At 39.2% G+C, this 21,024-nt stretch overlaps 1 protein-coding gene across 5 annotated transcripts in view; it reads left to right on the top strand.

Moving 5' to 3' along the window:
- Window positions 1-21,024, top strand: part of MCTP2 (multiple C2 and transmembrane domain containing 2) — a 257,893-nt gene that overhangs the window by 55,101 nt on the left and 181,768 nt on the right. For 2 of the 5 annotated variants that reach the window (XM_007990508.3, XM_007990506.3), the window contains exon 2: window positions 11,704-12,217. In XM_007990508.3, the coding sequence (XP_007988699.1) occupies window positions 11,756-12,217 (462 nt within the window). In that variant the 5' untranslated portion in view covers window positions 11,704-11,755. Of the gene's footprint in view, window positions 1-11,703; window positions 12,230-19,203; window positions 19,264-21,024 lie in introns of those variants that run through there. The other 3 variants (XM_007990502.3, XM_007990503.3, XM_007990510.3) reach the window with 2 other exon arrangements.

The raw sequence follows: 21,024 nt of genomic DNA, 5'->3' as shown, positions 1-21,024 counted from the left end.
ATGTTCAAATGACTTGATATGAAATTTCCTTTCTACTGATAAGAAAAAAAAATTGATGGTTAATTAAAAAGATACTCCAGTAATGACACATTCTGACTAGTGACTGCTTGCTCCTCTGTTATTTGGATTGACACTTAGATTGTGAAAGCAAGACCTTTTACATTTATATTAAAAAAGAAGTACAAGAAACAATTTGAGTCAGTGTTACTGAATAGCTCTAAAATGCCCTGTAAAATTATTCTGTTTCGTTCTGAGAACCTCTTTCCTACCTTGCGGTTCTTATTCAGGTAATGTTGCAGTATGAGCTCAATCAGAAATTTGAGGGTTGGTATTAAAAAGGTTTTTTTTTTTTTTTTTTTTTTTTTTTTTTTTTTTTTTTTTTTTTTTTTTTCCACTTGGCCAATTGCTAGCGGCCAGCTGGGGAGGATGTCTGGCTTAAAACCATAATAAATGAAGCTTCCATTAGGCTCCTCGGCTTGGGGCCATTTCCTGTAAAGACCTTGCTCTGCCGTTAGTGGTTTGCAGAAGCAAAATGCATATTTTTGTTCAATAAATGAAAGCTGAAGATTACCAGGTAGGATAGCATAGGTATCATGTTTTGTGAAGAGATCCTACTCTTCAAGGGTTACATTTTAACTTGTAGCCCTTTGAGTATTTATGACAATAACCTATGAACTTGTCTCATGGTAGAAAGTGGAACAAATATGTTTGTTTTTAAATATCCTTCTAGAGGAAGCAAACCATATAATATTCAGATAGTTGAATTTGTCTCAGAAGCCTTTCTAAACCTGACTCTTAGATGTATTATTTCTTTACTTTTTGCTTTGTCTGGAAAATACATTGTTCATTGGAGAAGTAACATTTTCAGGTATAAAAGAGACCATTACCTTTACATACTTTAAGAACACTTTTTTTTTTTTCTGGACACATCTTTTTATGTTTATATGTTTGTAATTCTTTATACATGATTATTCTGTTATTTTATTCTGTATTTTATGCTGTTGCTTATTTTGGAAAATATATTGTTTTGGAAAATACACTGTTTATTGGAGAAGTGACATTTTCAGGTACTAAAGAGTCCAAGGGTATATTAGCTTTACACACCTTAAGAATTCTTATTTTCTCTGGGCATATCTTTTTGTGTTTATATGTTTATAATTTCTGCACATGGTGGTGTACTACTCACATACTTGGAGAAATTATGGTCAGCATGCTTTGCAAAACCTAAATGAGTCCCGGTTCTGAATAAGATAGAATAAAAACACTTCAACGTTTTTCTTCCACTGAACACAAATATGAAATCTGAATGAAATGTATGGTAAAGCTAGTTGAAGTCTCAGAAAAGTAAAGCTACAGTTTCAACAAACAGGAAAGCCATTCTCCTCATTCATCAGATTGGCTCCTGCAGTTTCCCATTGCCAACTGCTAACTCTATCCACAGATCGCCTGGGAGCTTGGTCATGACAAAACTGGACCATTTCTCCAGCGTGAATTTAATGCAGCCCCGGATCCAGACGTTAGCAGTGGGATCTCAGAGAGAAAGAGAAAGAGATGACCTCTAGCTGCGGCCCAAGGAGAAAAGGGAAGTCCTGAAGCTAAGAGGGAGGGGGAAATCCCCTACCTTGTGTGTCTCCTTTATCTCACTTTTGTCATGCCCCGGCTCCCCAACAGTCTTGTGGTGGAGGCAGTGGCAGCAAAAGCAGCTGGTAGTAGGAAACTGCAGAAGCAAAAATAATGGGTTAGGAGTATGTGCTTTCTATTTGGTAAAATAGAGCTATTTGGTACCTTGTAGTGGCAGGGCCAATTGGGTTTTAAAATTTGTTTTGTTTTTTAAATCTCTCTGTCTTCCCCACAACCCTGGTATGATCATAGATGTAGGTTGTTCCCAATTGTTAAATGAAAAAGGGTGAGTTCTAGGATGCCAGAAAGTATCACAGGAGACAGCTGAGAAGGCAGGGCTTGGGAAATGATCAAATACATTGTGAACCCTTGGTCTCACCCATAGCCTGAACACGCATGGATCTGATACTTATTAGCGTACCAATGACTTTGAGAACGGGGTTCATGGGTAGAACTCCACTCAAGTCCCTGACTGACCTCTGCATCCTATACAAGCAAGGCATATCTAAATGAACCTGCATAGCTATTGAAAACTAAACTGATATTGGAACCATAGCCAACAGAAGGTGGGCTAAAATTTATGGCTAGAAGCTAACCAGATCAAGTGCTTGCAAAAACAATGATATCAGCATCTTTGTAGACTTAAATAAAATAGAGAGTTTTATAACATTCAAAATGTCCAAGGTATAATTTAGATTGGTTTATGAAGAAATGTAAAAATGTTAACTCATATGGGAAAAGGCAATTAACAGATGAACATGAAAATATGACTTTAAAGGAGCTATTGTAGAATGCTCAAATGAATAATCATGAGCCTTGAAATAAAGGTTAAGATAGAAACTATAAGCAAGGAAAGATGTGAAGTAGCACCAGTGGAAACCAGAACTGAAAAATACAATAGCTGCCTGCCCCACCCATTCTCCCCCATCAAAAAATAAACCTCACTGCATGGATTCAATAGCAGAATGGGGATGACAGAGGAAAGAGTCAGTAAAACTGAAGATAAATCAATAAAGGGTATCCAATCTGAAGAAAGAAAAAGAAGATTGAAAATAATAAACAGAGTCTCCAGGATTATAGAACAATCACAAAAGGCATAATATTTGTATCACTGGAGTTCCAGAAAGAAAGGAGAGAGTGAGGCTCAACAAGTATTCAAAGAAATGATGGCTGAAACATTGATAGATTCAAGAAGCTAAGCTAACCCCAAATGGGATGAATCCAAATAAACACACACCCAGACACATCAAAAACTGCTAAAAACTTAAAGAAAATAATATTGAAGTCAGTCAGAGCAATGATAACTGATATATGGAAGAACAACGATTCAAATGGCTGGGATTTCTCATCAGAAATCATGGCGGCCAGGAGAAAATGGCACATCTGTTTTTCAAGTGTTGAAAGAAAAGTATAGAATTCAATATCTAGCTAAAATATCCTTCAGAAATGAAGGCGAAAAGTATATTCTGAGATTGGGAAAAACTAAGAGAATTTGGAGGCAGCAGACCTGCCATAAAATAACAAGAAAACTTCTTAAGCAGATGAGAAATGGTACAAGAAGGAAATATGGAATATCAAAAACAAGGAAATGCAACTGAAAAATATAATAGCCTTTCTATTGTAATTGAATAGACTATTTTAAAATTTAACAGACCATTTGTTTTCTCTTGAATTTAAGTATGGCTTATGGTTGAAATCAGAAGTTAAACATGGTCTGATACAAATTTTCACTGTATTTAGATGTAATATATAAGACAACATATGTAGTATTATATTATGGGAGAAGATACCTATATGCTGGTATGGTAGACAGGATAATCTCCCTTCCCTAACCCCAGATACCCACATCCTTATCCCAGGATCCTGTGAATATGTTACCTTATGTGGCACAAAGGACTTGTAGATGGGATCTAACAGACTTTAAGACAGAATAACCTTTGTTTTTCTGGTGGACCCAATCAAGTAACATGAGTCCTTAAAAGTGGAAGAGGAAAACAAAATAGTGGGATACATCAATGAGAGAGACTTAACTCACTGTCTCTGGCTTTGAAGATGGAGAAAGGGGTCAGGGAATGTGGGCAGCCTCTAAAAGCTAATAACAGTCTTTAGCTGACTAGTCAGCTAAACATGGCTGTCAATGAAAATTTTTTAAAAATGGAATTTTGCTAAGGCTGAGAAAGATAAAGAAATAGATTCTCAACTAGAACCTCCAAAAAAAAAATGCATTCTTGTCAGCACTTTGATTTTAGCCTGACAAGATCCATCTCAGACTTTCTCAGAACTGAAAAATAATACATTTATCTTTTTAAGCCACTAAGTTTTTAGTTATTTGTTATAGGAACAATACAAAACAAATGCAAGTGATCCGGTTTCTCTGCTCCAGTTGAAACAGTGAAATATTAATTCTATATAAAATGTGGAAAATTAACTATACATACCGGTAACACCTAGAATAATCACTGAAAATTTATGCAGAGATATAGTCAAAATCATAATTGATAAATTAAAATGGAACACTATAACCTCAACAAATGAAGAAAAGGGGGAACAGAAAAAATGAAAAACAGAACAAGAAAGAAATAATAAAATGGCAGACCTAAATCCAGACCTATCAATTATACGTTAAATATAAGTGGTCTAAACAAACCAACTAAGAGCTAGAGATTGTCAGACTATTTTTAAAAATGTCCTAGCTATGTGCTTTCTGTAAGAAACTCACTTCAAATATATTGTTGTTGTAAGCTGAAAAGCAGAAAGAACGGAGGGAAATACAACCCACATAAACACAAACCAAAAGTAAATTAGCATGACTATGTTAACATCAAACAAGATAGGCTACAGAACTAGAAAATCATCAGAGATAAAGACAGACATTACATATTGATTGAAGGGTTAGTTCAGGAAGAAGCTATAACAATCATAAATGTGTGTGCAAAAACAGAGCTTCAAAATACAGAAGCAAAAACTGATGTAACTGAAAGGAGGAATAGAGAAATTCACAACTATAGTTGAAAAATTACTCCTCTCTCAGTAATAGAAGATCAGCAAGGATACAGAAGAACTGAACTATCAACCAACGAAATCTAATGGACATTTATACGATACTCCACTCAACCATAGTAGTATATACCATCTTTTCAAATGCACTGGAACATTTGCCAAGACAGACCACATTGAGGGGTCAAAGTCAAACCTTAAGATTTTAAAAGAATTAAAATCATATAGAGAATGACTTCTGGTCATAATTGAGTTAAACTGGAAATTAATAAAAATATAGATAGAAAAATCTTCAGATACTTAGAAATTACCAATATGCTTTTGACTAAACCATGACCTAAAGAGGAAATTTCAAGAAAAATAAAAAATAATGAAAGTGAGACCGGGAGTGGTGGCTCACACCTGTAATCTCAGCACTTTGGGAGGCTGAGGTGGGTGGATCACTTGAGGTCAGAAGTTCAAGACCAGCCTGACCAACATGATGAAATCCTGTCTCTACTAAAAATACAAAATTGCCAAGCATGGTGGCACATGCCTGTAATCCCAGGTATCTGGGAGGCTGCTGCAGGAGAACTGCTTGAACCAGGCAGGTGGAGGTTGCAGTGAGCTGAGATCATGCCATTACACTCCAGCCTGGGCTACAAGAGTGAAACTCCATCTCAAAAAAAAAAAAAAAACAAAAAAAACAGTGATAATAAAACATAATTTTACACAATAAATGGCCCAAGGAGGACGTTTCAAGATAAATTAGAAAATATTTTAAACAGGAAAAAAATGAAAATACGACATTTCACGTCTTGTGGCATGCAGCTAATATGTAGTCTTAAACCTTATTTTTAAAACAAAGAAAATGCTCAAAGCCATAATCTAGGCCAATGGTTGGCAAACTTTCTCTGTGTATGTTTGGACAGTAAATATTTTAGGTTTTATGGGCCATATGGTATCTGCCACAACTATTAAACTCTGCCATTGTGCAGAAGCAGTCATGGCCAATATGTAAACACATCAGTGTGGCTACATTCAATAAAACTTTATGTATAAAAACAGGTGGTTGTATGGATTTGACCTGTGGATTACCACCCTCTGATTTAGCCACCACCTTAAAAAAATAAAAAAAGTAAGACCAAATTAAACCTAAATCAAGAAGAGAGAAATAAATCATAAAGACAAGAGTAGAAATGTATGATATTGAAATAATAAAACAATGAAAATTAAAAAGCAAAATCTGGTTCTTTGAAAAAATAATCCATGAAATTAATAAACCTCTAGCACTATACTTACTGGAGAAAGATTGAACGCTTTTTAAGACTGAGGGGAAAGAAAAAGAATATTCATTCTCACTAATACTATTCACTATCTTATTTGAAGTCTTAGTTCAATAAGGCAAGAAAAAGAAAAGGCATAGCATATGGAGAGGAAGAAATAAAAATGCCCAACATGATTTTCTATGTAGAAGACCTAAAGGAATATAATAAAACCAATAAGTAAATTTAGGAAGTTACAGGGTACAAAGCCAATATAAAAAAAATTCAGTTGTTTATGTTTATACTGAAAATACACAATTGGAAACAAAAATGAAAAGCCATTTACAATAGCTTCAACAAAAATGAAATACAAATAAACCTAATAAAATGTGTACTGGGTATGTGTGTTAAAACCAGAGAATGCTGATGAAAGAAACCAAGGAAGACCTAAATAAATGGAGAGACCTGCCATGTTCTTGTATTGGAGACTAAACATAGTAAATATATCAGCACTCTCCAAACTGCTCTATTTATTGAAAACAGTACTAATCAAAATGTTAGCAGTATATTTTTTATAGAGAGTAACTAATTCTAAAATTTATATAGAAATACAGAAATCTAGAATAGCTAAACAAATTTGGAGAGGTCACACTACCCAATTAGAAGACTATCATGCTTCAGTAATCAAAATGGTATTGGAATAGTTACATAGATCAATGGAAATGAATAATGAGTCAACGTTATATACCCACAAAGATGTACCATCAATTTTCAGTGAAAGTACAAAAGCAATTCAGTAGAGATATTACAGTCTTTTAAAAAAAAATGACATTGGAAAAAATTATTCACATGTGAAAAATGAACCTTAAATATAACACTATATGAAAGTTATCTTAAATAAATTATAAATCTAAGTATAAAATATAAAACTATATTACTATTAGAAAATATGGGAGAAAACCTTTGTTAATTGCGATTAGACAAGGAGTTCTTATACATGACACCAAAAGTACATAACATAAAATTTAAAAAAATGACTTGTTAGACTATATCAAAATTAAAACCTTTTACTGTGCAAAAGACAATACTAAGAATGAGAAGACAAGCTACAAAGTAGGGAAAATATTTGCGAATTATGTGTTCAACAAAGGACTAATATCCAAAATATTTAAAGAACTCTCGTAACAACAATAAGAAAATAACCCAATTTCCAAAAATTGTGTAAAAATCTTGAATAGACAGCGTATCAAAGTAGATAAAAAGACAGGAAATGCATAAAAAGGTTTTCAACATCACACATTAGGAAAATGAAAGTTAAAAACCCAGATGTTGATAATAGTAGGTACATACCTATTAGAATGGCTAAAATTAAAAGTCCTGATAGTACGAAGTCCTGAGTAGGATATAGACAACTGGAATTCTCATAATTGTTGGCAGAAATGCAAATTGCTACTGTTAAAGTCTGGCAAAGAGTTGTCAGGTTCTTTATAAAGTTAAACATTCCCTTACCAGATGACCCAGCAATCTCACTCTTTGGCATTTATCCCAGAGAAGTGAAAACATATAGTCATACACAAAAAACCTATACACAAATGATTATAGCAGCTTTATTTGTAAGAATTCCAAATTGGAAACAACCCAAATGTCCTTCAAGGGGTAAGTAGATAAATTGTGGTACATCCACACAATGGACTACAACTATCTGCAACAAAAAGTTGAACTACTGACGTGTGAGGCAACTGGATGAATCTCAAAGGTAACGTGCGGAGTGAAAGAAGCCTGTCTTTAAAAGTTACATGCTGCATGATTCCGTTTAGAAAACATTCCCTGAAAGACAAAACAATAATGACAGAGAATAGAACGGTGGTTTCCAGAGGAAGGAAGTGGGGGCCTGGGAGCGCGTGATCCTATGGAGATTGACAGATCCCTCTGTGTCCCGATTGTGATGGTGTGAACATAAATCTGTAAATGTGTTAAAATTATAGAACTGTGCACCAAAAGTGAGACAAAAGCCAATTTTGTTTTCGAATGATTTCAAAAATAAAGTGGAAGAAGTCATTTCTTAACAAAACAAAGATGGTGAAACTGTTGGTTCCAGTGTCCGGGGGTTAGGTGTATCCCTGCTTTCTACTTGGAATTGCTCTTGAATATATTATAATGTACCAGTAATATGTGCATTCCTACCAGCTTCACCCCCTCAAATAAGGGAGAGAAACTCTCTCTTGGCACAGGACAGTGTAGTGCGTGGAGAAAATAAACATTTTTAAACTTACACACATTCTTTAGCAATGCAACTTTGTTTATACCAACTCCTTTTCTCGTTTTTTTTGGAGATGTTTTTGGTTTGCTTGGAAATAAACCTGTTCATTTCATAAGAGGTTGATTCCCATTCCCAGTCTCCCTTCAAAATAGGAAATTTCTCTCAAAGGGGAATGTAAGCCTCTCCCCTAGGATTCCTAAGCTTTGATCTGCACAGTAAGACCAGGGAGATTTGTTGGAAGGCAGATTCTTGGGACTCAGGTTCATTTTCTGTGGTGGAGCCCAGGATTGTCTACTTTTATATTTATTTATTTTGAAACTTGTTTTTCTTTCTTTTTCTTTTTTCTTTTTTTTTGAGATAGAGTCTCACTCCGTCACCCAGGGTGGAGTGCAGTGGCGTAATCTCAACTCACTGCAACCTCCGCCTCCTCGTTTTGAGCAATTCTTGTGCCTCCACCTCTCAGTTGCTGGCATTACAGGCTAATTATTTTTATTTTTAGTAGAGATGGGATTCTGCCATATTGGCCAGGCTGGTCTCGAACTCCTGACTTCAAGCGATCCACCCGCCTTGGCCTCCCAAAGTGCTGGGATTACAGGTATGAGCCACCACGCCTGACTGGGACTGGGTATTTTTAAAGACACTCTTTTGATGAGTCTGTTTGGGGTGCTGTAGGGAGCCTCTTTGATAAAGTCTATAGAGCCAGGAATTTAAACTTGTAATTTATCTGTCTGTCTATCTCCATCTCGATAGCTCTCATTACTTGTGTTGAAACACATCTGGCTTCACCTGACTGTTTTAAGCATTGTACAGTATCCCACTGTGTGAGCGCATCTGAAGTCTTGCTGCTGCCTTGGAAATCACAGTGCTGCTTCTCTGGGCTGTGCTCAGATACACTTTATTTCACACATATGCTGAGTCTTCATCAGCAGCCACTGCATGACATATGTGTCATTCCCAAACTTCAGTCTCATTGTTTTTGCTGAGAAGTTACTGGCCACCTTCGCCATTTTTATGTTTTCCATATATATTACTTTCTTTACAACAGACTTTTCAGTTATTTAAATTATTTTCTCTTTCTTTCAGCTTTAGATTTTTAGTTCATTTAAATGTTTCTTCTGTCAAAAATTCTATCTGTACAAAAAAATAGCCAGGCATGGTGGCATGCATCTGTAGTCCCAGCTATTTCGGAGGCTGAAATGGGAGGGTCGCTTGAGCCCAGGAGTTCAAGGCCGCAGTGAGCTGTGGTTGTGCCATTGCAGTCCAGCCTGGGCAACTGGAGTGAGACCCTGACTCAAAAAAAAAAAAAAAAAAAAAAATCTGTCTGGTTGTAATTAGTGTGGAATTTGTACAAATTCTTTTTCTCAGATGTTTCAGTTGCGTTGTTTTGATTTCCACATACATGATAAATTTTTTCAAGACTCTGCTCTCTGTCCCGAGTCTCTCTCATAGTACCTGTCACATTGTGGGTCCTCTGGTTGTATTAGTTGGTTTGGCATTTCCCATTTCCTACAGATTCCTCCCATGTCTCCATAGAATGCTACCCTGTTCTCCTTCATTAGATGCTAATTGAAGGAAAATATTGCTATATGAAAATAGAGGCAATGCCTTTTATCGTATTTGCAAGTCAAGCTGTGAGGTGTGAATTGAATGTACTTGTGTATTGCTAATGTGAAATTCAAGTTTCTGTTTAGGATAACGTTTTTAAAAGCTGCAAAAAGGTTGTAAAATATTTTAAACATTTAAAACCAAAATGACCCAATACGAAGTAATTGAAACAATTTTAAAAGTAGCTAACATTGTATTAAACATTTACTCCGTACCTAGCACTGTTCTAGGTACCAAAGGACTTTCTGTGTATTAGCTCATTCAGTCCTCACCACAGCCTCCTGAGGCACTTATTGTTAAACTCATCTGTAACATGGAATAATAATGAGACACAGAGCTCTCACGTAACTTGATTAAGATTATCCAAACAACAAATGATGAGAATAATGATACAGACAGCTTTCCATGACTGAGTACTTTAAAGCCTCAGACACTGTGCTTTCTACTTTATCTCATCGTATCTGTAAACTAGGTAATCTATCCCCACTGGGTAGGTGAGGCAATGGAGGCTTAGTGAAGTGACATGCACCTGATCATACATCTAAGTAGAACACAGCAGATCAGAATTTTAACCCATGGAGTCTGTTTTGAGAAGCCAAGCTCTTAATCTTTACTTTATCTACTGAAGATACCAAGTTCGTCCTGGGAGAAGCTCTTGCCATGCGCTGGTCATTAGGCAAGGGTTATAGAGACGAAGTCCTGACTTTCAGCAGGCAAATGGCTGCACGCACCTGGATCTCTGGCTTTCTGGATCGTTCTTCACAATGATAAACTGCCCTCTCCTGGAAGGAACTGGGGTGGGGCACAACAGCCAGGGTCCTTGATTTTAGAAAACGTGTATTGTGGAAGCTCTTGGCCTCTTTTGGCCTCAGCCAAATGTGGCAAAATACAAACAGGCCAGGTTTCAGTGACTGCCCATCCTGTTCTTTTTCATACTGAAAGGATTTATTATGAGGCGTGTGGCACATAAAATAAGGGTTGTTTCTGCAAATTTGATTTTGATTTGATCCCTGATGAGTTCAACCTGTAATATCCCAAATCACCACTTTCCTCCACAGCATTTATGCTACTCTGTAATTACGTATTTACTGTATGTGTGGAGCATCCTTATCTCTCATAACCAACTGTTAGCGAGTGACACTTTCTCTCATTCACATTCTCAGGCTAAATCTTGGAAGCTTGCTTTTTTTAAGGGCTTCGTTATAGGAAGTTTGTCATTTCTTCTGAATAAGAACAAAGCTCACATTTTTATAAATGTTTGTTGCTCTAATCACCTGTATGTGAATGTAAATTTGAAAGATACTAGATGGAATCCCAGTTGATAAGGCCATGGTTTTGTTCTTCAAAATGTATGCTTAATCCTGGGAAGGAAGTTGACATGGTTAAAGCAGGGATCAGCAATCCACAGTCTGCTGGGTTTGCGAAGTTTTGTTACAACACAGCCATATTCTTTCATTTGGGTATTGTGTCTGTCTCCTTTGATGTCACACAGCAGAGTTGAGTAGTAGTGACAGAGACCATCTGGCCCACAAAGTCTGAAATATTTAATAACTGGCCCTGCACTGGGACTGTTTGTTGACCTCCGGTTTAGAGAAGTAGAAAGTCCCCACCCCTTGATCATACTGAAGAACAGCTGCTGTTAGTGTTCTCGTGAATGTCTTTAGCTCTGCCTTCTCTGGGGAGGAAATAAGAAAGTTATCTTTTCATGAAACATTTGTTTTTGGTGCCAACCTTATAATCTCATTCATCGTTTTAATGTTTCTACAATTGCTCTGATAAAATTCTTTTAAAAAGTTCTTTAAAAATGCTTTTCCCAATATTTATACAAGTTACCAATCAAATGTTGCAGTCTTAATCACTTTTTGGAAACTGTAGGATTTTTGAGTCATATTTCCCACTTTGATGTGCCTTACTGCCACCAAGAAGGTTCACTTTTTTTGTTTGTTTGTTTTTTTAAAAATATATTTTGTTTTATAGGAGTCACTGAGGCATATTCTTGAGAAGTGGCTTCTTGGGTCTTCATGCAGCCATGGATCTGGATAAACCATCTGTTTGGGGCTCATTAAAACAGCGGACCAGGCCATTGTTGATCAACTTGAGCAAGAAGAAGGTGAAAAAGAACCCAAGTAAGCCTCCAGATCTAAGGGCAAGGCATCACTTGGACCGCCGCCTAAGCCTCTCGGTGCCTGATCTCCTGGAGGCTGAGGCCTTGGCCCCAGAGGGCCGGCCTTACTCGGGGCCACAGTCTTCCTACACCTCGGTGCCCAGCAGTCTGTCCACTGCAGGGATCTTTCCCAAGAGCAGCAGTAGCTCTTTGAAACAGTCTGAAGAAGAATTGGATTGGAGCCAGGAAGAAGCCAGCCACCTCCATGTGGTGGAAACAGACTCGGAGGAAGCATATGCCTCTCCTGAGCAGAGGCGGGTGTCCAGCAATGGCATCTTTGATCTTCAGAAAACTTCCCTTGGAGGGGATGCACTGGAAGAGCCAGAGGTGAGAACAGAGGTGAGAGCTGGGCTCTCATTTTTTTCTCTCTCTCCCTCTCTCTCTCTCTTTTTCTCTCTTTCCCTCTCCCTCTCTCTTTCTCCCTCTCTCTTTCTCCCTCTCTTTCTCCCTCTCTTTCTCCCTCTCTCTCCCTGTCTATCCCTCTCCCTCTACCACCCTCTCCCTTTCTCTCCCTCTACCCCCCTCTCTCTCTCCCCCTCCCTCTCCCCCCTCCCTCTCCCCCTTCCCTCTCCCTCCTTCCCTCTCCCCTCCTCTCCCCTCCTCTCCCCTCCCTCTCCCCCTCTCCCCCTTCCCCCTCTCCCCCTTCCCCCCTCTCCCCCCTCCCCCCTCTCACTCCCTCCGTCTCCTCTCCCTCCCTCTCCCTTTCTCTTCCTGTCTCCCTCCGTCTCTCCCCCACCCTCCCTTTCTCCCTCTCGCCCTCCCCATCCCTCTCACCCTCCTCCTCCCTCTTCCCCTTCCCCTTCCCCTCCCCTTGGAAAATTTGGTTAGAAGTTATTTTCATGGTTAGCTCAGATGGGGAGAATGTTGTTTACAGGAATTTAAATTAATGCAATATTGATTGCACCCGGTGTTCCCATTAGTTTTAGGATTGACCTCTGTGTATTTTAAAGCTATTGCAAATAACTCTTCCAGAATACTTTAGGACATTAAAAGCCATATTGGATGAATTCTCTTTTATCTGTCTCCTGGCAAAGAAATTAAGTGCATAACTTTTCCTGGAATTTTTTTTTAAGTGTATGTTTGTCTCTCTCACTACACCGTTGCCCAGTCATACCTGTAGACAAACCATGCATATGATTACTCCTGAGAAGTGTATGAATGTACGTGCCCATGTGACTGCCTGAGGATTTGAACTTCCTTCTATTTTACACGTGTGTGTGCACTCACCTGTGAAGGACTTCACATGCATTCTTTTAAAAAAAAGTTAACAAAACTTTAGCATTTCAATACAATTAACCAAATATAGTGACACAAATATTCTATTTCAAAGGTGAATATAATTTAAATTAAATCCCCAGATTACCAACTCATGATTTAAGTGACTGATGTAATTAATTATTTTTAAAGTCTTTCATTACTGATGCTGAAGTAGGTTTCCATGTTGAAGTGAGGGGTTACTTTTTTTGTGTTCCAGGTTAGTGTTACAATTGCATAGGAAACTGGTTGTTCAACTTGGATTTTTAGTTTCACTTTTAGAAACAAAACTAATTGCTTATTCCATATATTGAGGTTTCACTGGAGAAGGGACCATGGATGTTTGGAGGCTATCATGGCCTTATGTGTTAGCAAGCATTACTGTATTAAGACACCACTACTCATAAATGACTTTAACTGTTTTTTTATTTGACATTACATTTTATAAAATCCATTTGGTAAACTTTTTTTGACTTTTTAGTTATTTATAAATTTGAAATACATGTTTCTACTAAACAATATGCAAATGAAGTAGATTATTAAATCAGGTCGGTATAAGGAAGGTAACATGTTGAATTATATAATAAAGTTAATCTTCATCTATTTTTTCCTGACCAGAAAATACAAGTGGGCTTCTTGGCTTTGATATGCTAACATTTTCATACTCAGAAGGAATTTTTTTGAAGCAACTGCTGTTAAACGATTTAGAACTTTTATTGTCGTGGCCGGACACGGTGGCTCATGCCTGTAATCCCAGCACTTTGGGAGGCCAAGGCGGGCGGATCATGAGGTCAGGAGATTGAGACCATCCTGGCTAACATGGTGAAACCCTGTCTCTACTAAAAATACAAAAAAATTAGCCGGGCGTGGTGGCGGGGCCTGTAGTCCCAGCTACGCGGGAGTCTGAGGCAGGAGAATGGCACGAACCCGGGAGGCGGAGCTTGCAGTGAGCCAAGATTGCACCACTATACTCCAGCCTGGGTGACAGAGTGAGATTCTGTCTCAAAAAAATAAAAAATAAAAAATAAAAATAATTTAATAATAACTTTTATTGTCTTTGTTGACCAAACAGAAATATTTGATTGCTACTCTAGGCCAGGCAGTGTGAAAGTTGCTGTTGGAAATAGAGATGGGTAAGAAAGTGACTCTACCCTCCAACTATGATTTTCTGGGAGATCATACACTACAAAGCAGAGCATAAGAGCCAACTGGATATCAGAGCTGTACCTGCAAAACGTTTCAGCCTGGTCTCCTGGCAGCTCATTGGAAGGAGGGGATCAGTGTGTGGAAAATGAGAGCATGTTATCTGTGGAGCAGTGTCCAAGTTGGCACAGAGGATAGTGTGCTTGCCAGGTGATGAAAGCTGGTGATCACAGGCCTGAAGTGTGGATGGGTGCTGTTGAGGTGATGAGTGTTTTGCTCTACCTGGATTGGAGGCTCTGGGAGCTTTGTGGTGTGATGTGTGTCTGGAAGGGTGGGCTGGTCCATGATAGTAGATGAGGGGTTGTTGGGTTGGCTGTTTTATCTTCTGCAGGCTAAATCCAGAAAGCTTAGAATAGGCAGATTCCTTCAAGAATAGGTTATTCTGGTCATTTGATTTTCCCTTTTAATGCAACCATTTTTTTAACCTTTGTTCTCAAAAATGAATCTTTTGCTCCTCTTTTTCTGACCTAGAAAGTACAAAACAAAGACCAAGACTGATTCTACCGTTCAGGGTTGAGGTTCTCACTACTTGAGTGCCATAGATTTGCTGGGTGTGACATGCTTGCAGAGGACAGAGGGACAGGAGTGCTGCTGATCAGACCCCTAGGATCCCTTGCAGTCTAGGTCTGCCTACCCACCTCCCTCCTCAGTGGCTCCTCCCCTCAGTCCTGCCTGTTTGAGCTGGGCCTGTCCCACTACCCAGTCTGAGTTCCAAAACTGAAGAACTTGGAGTCTGATGTTTAAGGGCCTGTCCCGCTGCCAGTTTATCACATGGTACAGAAGAGGGGCTCCCATACTTATCTTCTCCACTAGGCTGTGTTAATCTGGAGGATTGGCTTGGCTGGGGAGACACATTTGTCTTTGTCTTCTAAGAGTCTAGCTTCATGCCTTGCACATAGCACATAGCGTGTGCTCAGCTGTTATCTGTTTAATACAAAAACAATGATAGCAACGTGTGCATTCAGGTTACTTGGGTATTTGTTCTGTTTTTCCTGTGAGTTTTCTTTAGTTTATGATTTAATTAAAATCAACATTTGTGGTTTTTGAAAAACTCAACTTCATTTTATATGATAATTGAAATTAGAGGTTCAGGCAGGTGTAAACTTTTTAGTTGAAATTTGATGTTGATTTTAACTCTGAATTTATCATTTCTGCTTTTTTTTTTTTTTTTCTTTTTAACAAAGAGGGAATTCCTGCAGAATTCATGTCACCTGAGAGTTTGGGAATTGGTTCTTCTGTATTATAGATCTGGCTTATCTGTTTCTTCCTAGTTAATAGCCAGTGACTTTCTATACCTTTTGTGGAATGGGGAAGAAATGAAGAAGAAGGAAGGAGTCGGCATGTGGCAAGCCTGGTATGGAGCAAGGATAATCAGATTTTTGTCCAGTGTTCTCAGTTTAACTTACTTTGCTTTTAGCTTTCCAGAGGGGTCAAGCAAGGAGTGAGCATCTGTGGCCTGAGGGACCCCTAGGACTTTGCCTCCTCTGTTGTGTACCAACGCTGCTCTGGTGCCAGGTTAAGCCTGTGGCAGTGGGACAGGACCTCAAATATCAGCAATGTCTGAATTCTACAGTCACCTCCAGGCCCACCAGCATCAGCAAAGAAAGTGAAGTGTTCGTCTACTGTTATGGTGAAATGGAATGATGGGGCAAAAGAGGAAAGTAAGGATGAGGGGCAAGGAAGAAGGAATGTGAGAAACAGGACAGGCAGAGCCTAAAATATTGCAAGTGCCAAATCCAGCTGTGAAACCAAAAGGTGAGAATGTAAGCTTAGAAGAAAGGATACATTGCTGGAAGAGGATTTAGCCAGACTTGAGCTCTGGATCCACACCCTACTGGATGTCTCATAGGAACCTGCTTTCAACTTGTCTTGACGGAATTCACTGTCTGCCTGAAGAACCACCTCAAACAGAGACCATGATTTCTTGGCAATATCACTATTATTCACCTAGTCGTTCAAGCCAAACACCTGTGAATAATGGTAGACTCTTACTTTCCCTGCTTTTCATGTTCTGTGGGGTCGTCATTTGTCATCTCACATGTTTCCTCCTCTCTTACCTACCGTATTAGTTCATTTTCATGCTGCTGATAAAGACATAGTGAGACTGGGCAAATTACAAAAGAGGTTTAATATGGACGACTTACAGTTCCATATGGCTGGGGAGGCCTCACAATCATGGCAGAAGGCAAGGAGGAGTAAGTCATGTCTTACATGGATGGCAGCAGGCAAAGGGAGAGAGCTTGTGCAAGAAAACTCCCTGTATTACGGTTCTCTAGAGGGACAGAACTAATGGAATATACATATATATATTCTATATATGTGTGTGTGTGTATATATATATATATGAGTTTATTAAATATTATCTCACATGATCACAAGGTCCCACAATAGGCCATCTACAGGCTGAGGAGCAAGCGGACCAGGTTCCAGAACTGAAGAATTTGGAGTCGGATGGTCGAGGGCAGGAAGCATCCAGCATGGGAGAAAGGTGTAGGCTGGGTGGCTAGGCCAGTCTCTGTTTTCACATTTTTCTGCTTGCTTATATTCTAGCCACACTGGCAGCTGATTAGATTGTGCCCACCCAGATTAAGGGTAGGTCTGCCTTTCCCAGCCCACTGAGTCAAATGTTAATCTCCTTTAGCGACACCTTCACGGACACACCCAGGATCAATACTTTATATCCTTCAATCTAATCAAACTGACACTCAGTATTAACTATCACACTCCCCCTCATAAAACCATCGGATCTCATGAGACCCATTCACTATCACGAGAACAGCATGGGAAAGAGCCGCCCCATGATTCAGTCATCTCCCATGGGTCCCTCCCACAACATGTGGGAATTATGGGAGCTACAAGATAAGATTTGGGTGGGGACACGAAGCCAAACATATCATCTACCTCATATTCATTCTGTTCTTCTGAAATCCTTCCCATTCTTCAAGGCCTAGTGGAAACCTTCTCTGTGGTGCTTTTTCCAACTGTGTGATGAATGCAATAATCAGCCTGCCTTCATTTTCATAACATGTCATTTTTACTCTGAGCACTAACCTCAGTCTGTTTTGTGGAGAAATCTGTAGAGAGAAGGGATTACAACAGGAAGAGGAGGTAGAGAGGGGAAGGCAAATTGGTCCTGGGCAAGGGTATCACTGAGTAAGTCCTTGAGAAAGTCTGCATGCACGTACTCACTGTCCAGTGGTCATCTAGCTCAGAGGACTGACTCATGATAACCAAATGGTTATGAGTCTGAGCTATAAATGACAATCACAACTAATTTGCCATGAGAATTAAATACTTTAAAGACTAGGCTGGATGTGGTGGCTCATGCCTGTAATCCCAGCACTTTGGGAGGCCAATGCGGGTGGATCACTTGAGGTCAGAAGTTCAAGACCAGCCTTGCCAACCTGGTGAAATCCTGTCTCTACTAAAATATGCAAATTAGCTGGGCATGGTGGCACATGCCTGTGGTCCTAGCTACTCAGGAGGCTGAGGCATGAGAATTGCTTGAACCTGGGAGGCGGAGATTGCAGTGGGCTGTGATTGTGCCCATGCATTCCAGCATGGGTGACAGGGCAAGATGCCATCTCAAATAATAATAAAAAAGTAAATACTCTAATGTTCTTTCGATGTAAACAGCTCATTCTTCATTGTTGTCAAATCACACAGAAAGTCCAATCATAATCAATGCCTACTTCATTAACCGGTTAGGAGAAATTATTATCTCAGGGCCTGGAAATACTTGAAATGCATTTCCTCCCCACAGTCAGCCTTTAGGAGAAGTCACATGAGAATTGAGAAAATTGGTGCAGGGATTGGCACACTGCAGGGAGAATGCATGGGCCCCCTGCTGAATGGCATTTCATACACCATCCATCTCACAATAAGTACTGAGCCACAGATTAGAACTTGACATACTCACACTTTGTCTGCTAGGGCCACCTTTATCCATCTCTGTCTGTGAGCCCACTTAGTCCAGGAAGCCTGGATTTTAACGTCCTGTGGCATAGGCTCTCTCTCCTTCCTTCTGAACAAGTCCAAACTTTTATTGAGCTTCCTGGCATCACCTCTCCCTTTTTCTTTTTTTTTTTTTTTTTGAGAACACTGACTTTTATTGAGGAAGACAGGCCAAATGTTGTTTGGAGTCACTGCATTTTTTAGGCAAGTCAATTATAATTGACAAGGTTTTTTTTTGTTTTGTTTTGTTTTGAGACAGTCTTGCTCTGTCGCCCAGGCTGGAGTGCAATGACACAATCTCGGCTCACTGCACCCTCTGCCTCCTGGGTTCAAGCAATTCTCCTGCCTCAGCCTCTGAGTAGCTGGGATTACAGGCATGCACCACCACGCCTGGCTAATTTTTGTATTTTTAGTAGAGACGGGGTTTCACCATGTTGGTCAGCCTCTCCCTTTTTCTGATTGATACACTATTTCATTAATTGTATGTTATCACTTCAGTAAGGCTGATATCTTATCATGGTGGCCTGGCACCCATATCGTCTCCTTTAGGTGACTTTGTATGTCTGGATGCTGATGGATAAAGAGTCATTGCTTAGATTGAGTTGTGTTCCCCAGACCAAGTTCTTATGTTGAATCCCTAACCTTTACATGACTATTGAAGATACGGCCTTTAGGAGGTGATTAAGGATAAGTAAGGTCAGAAGTGTGGAGCCCTGATCCAATGGAACTGGTGTCCTTATACAAGAGAAAGAGACACCGGAGGTCTCTCATTCTCCACCATGTGAGGACACAGTGAGAAAGGAGTCATCTGCAAGGCAGGAAGTGGGTTTCTATTGTTTAAGCCACCTAGTCAGTGGTGTTTTGTTATAGTCGCCTGAGCTGACTAACTCTGGTCTTTTAACTCTTTTAGCCTCAGAGGACGATCTCATTGCTCTTCACCAAGACTTGTGGCTAAAGAGGAGGTGAGAGCACCATAGACTACTGCCACATACCAATATTTCCACACACATACACACACATGTGGATATATATGTATGGGAGTGTGTGTGTGTGTGTATATATATATACCTTTATATAGGTGTGTGTGTGTACACACCCAGTTGTTTAGCAGTCAGTCTCTCTTGTTAGAGTATAAGCTCTTGAAGAGTAGAAATGTCATTTTTCTTCTTCTCTCAGCCTTTCTGCAAACCTTGTTTATATGGTATGCATGTATATTGATTCATATTATCACTGTAGTTGGCTTTCCAACCACTGCCAAAGGCTCAAAAAGTCATGAGAAATTTAGTTGCATTGGGGAAGGGTGATACATGGAGTCTCTAGGTGGTTAGGGCCCTAAAGAAAGGAGTTTCCAAGTGTCAGACTAAATGTGATGAAGCTAAACTTAAGGGAACTCGGAGGAAGAGGAACTTATTTTTTATTTTTTTTCTTATCTGGTTTTTTCCTCCTCATTTTCTCCTCTAGTCAGCATTCTCCTAGTACTTATTTTACAAGACGCTTTTAACATGTGTTGTAAAATCAGCTAAGTATTTAGAAAATGCATATAGTCTATTCTGGTTCTTGCTGTAGGTGTTGATGGTGAAACTGGGATTAGACACAGACACTGGAAAAAATGACCAGCAATACCAACCACTCTCTACTCAGTGCTAGATAACCAGTTGAGATAAGTGGGGGAGGTTATTCTGAGCAGGGTGGTCAGGAAAGGCTTGAAGAGAACTCCTTTTGAGAATGAGTAAGACTCAGATAGGCAGAGAATAATACAGATTAGTTAAGTTTGTCTATGGGGCTCAAAAAATATGAAGGTCTTAGACTAGTACCTGGCAGTCACAAGCACCTAACAAGTGCTCACTGCCATGATTATGGTTGTATTCATTAGTGTTTATAATTATTTTTAACATTGCTTATTTTTCAGAATGACATAGAAGTTTGGGGAATTTTAGTGACTTGTTTAATGTCATCCAGCTAGTAAGTGTCAGAGACAGGATCTAACTCCAGGACTGTCCAAATCCTGGGACTGTGCACAGAACTATGTGTATAACATGAGTTTGGAAGTACAATTCTGCAAATGGGAGAACTCAGAACTGGAGATCAAAAAAAGTTGATCACAAAAGGAAGACATTTATTTTTCTGTGTCCACTGTGTCCTTTTAAACACAAGGATAATTATCAAGATTGAATGGGCTCATTGTCATGGTCAATAACTAATAATTATGAAAGAAAGGATCATTCTCCCTTCCCATAATCCATGTAATTCCACAATGGGGTATGTCCTTCCCTGACATTTCATTTGGCAGTTGGAGTCGTGAATAACTAGCTTTGGCGCGCGCTTATGTGGGTGAGTTGAGTGATTTAGAGAAGTTCCCCAGTGAGATATTTCCAGAAATTGCTTGGCAGCTGCATCATTTCAGGTTAGTGATCACAGAGAAGCAGAGTGAAAAACCACAGAGGAGAGGAAAAGACCTCCAGGTTGCAAAATTAAACAAGTACGTCAGTTTCTCTACACTTAAATGACGTAATTTTTACTATTTTTCTGTGATCTTGAAAGTCGTACCTCAACATGTGATGGTGTGTCAGAGAGGCAGGTGTGTCAGCCACATCCCAGGGTCCATCATGGGCTCAGTCTCCGTGTTCTTCTTCCTTCCCTTCTTTCCTTTGCACCTGTTAAATGCCTGCTTGTGTTGATGCAGATCTAGACGCTAGGGAGACAGTAGTCAACAAAATAGAAAA

The sequence above is a fragment of the Chlorocebus sabaeus genome, chromosome 29 (genome assembly GCF_047675955.1).
Source record: "Chlorocebus sabaeus isolate Y175 chromosome 29, mChlSab1.0.hap1, whole genome shotgun sequence".
In the NCBI taxonomy this organism is placed as follows: domain Eukaryota; kingdom Metazoa; phylum Chordata; class Mammalia; order Primates; family Cercopithecidae; genus Chlorocebus; species Chlorocebus sabaeus.
This window is presented reverse-complemented; position numbering and strand designations above follow the sequence as displayed.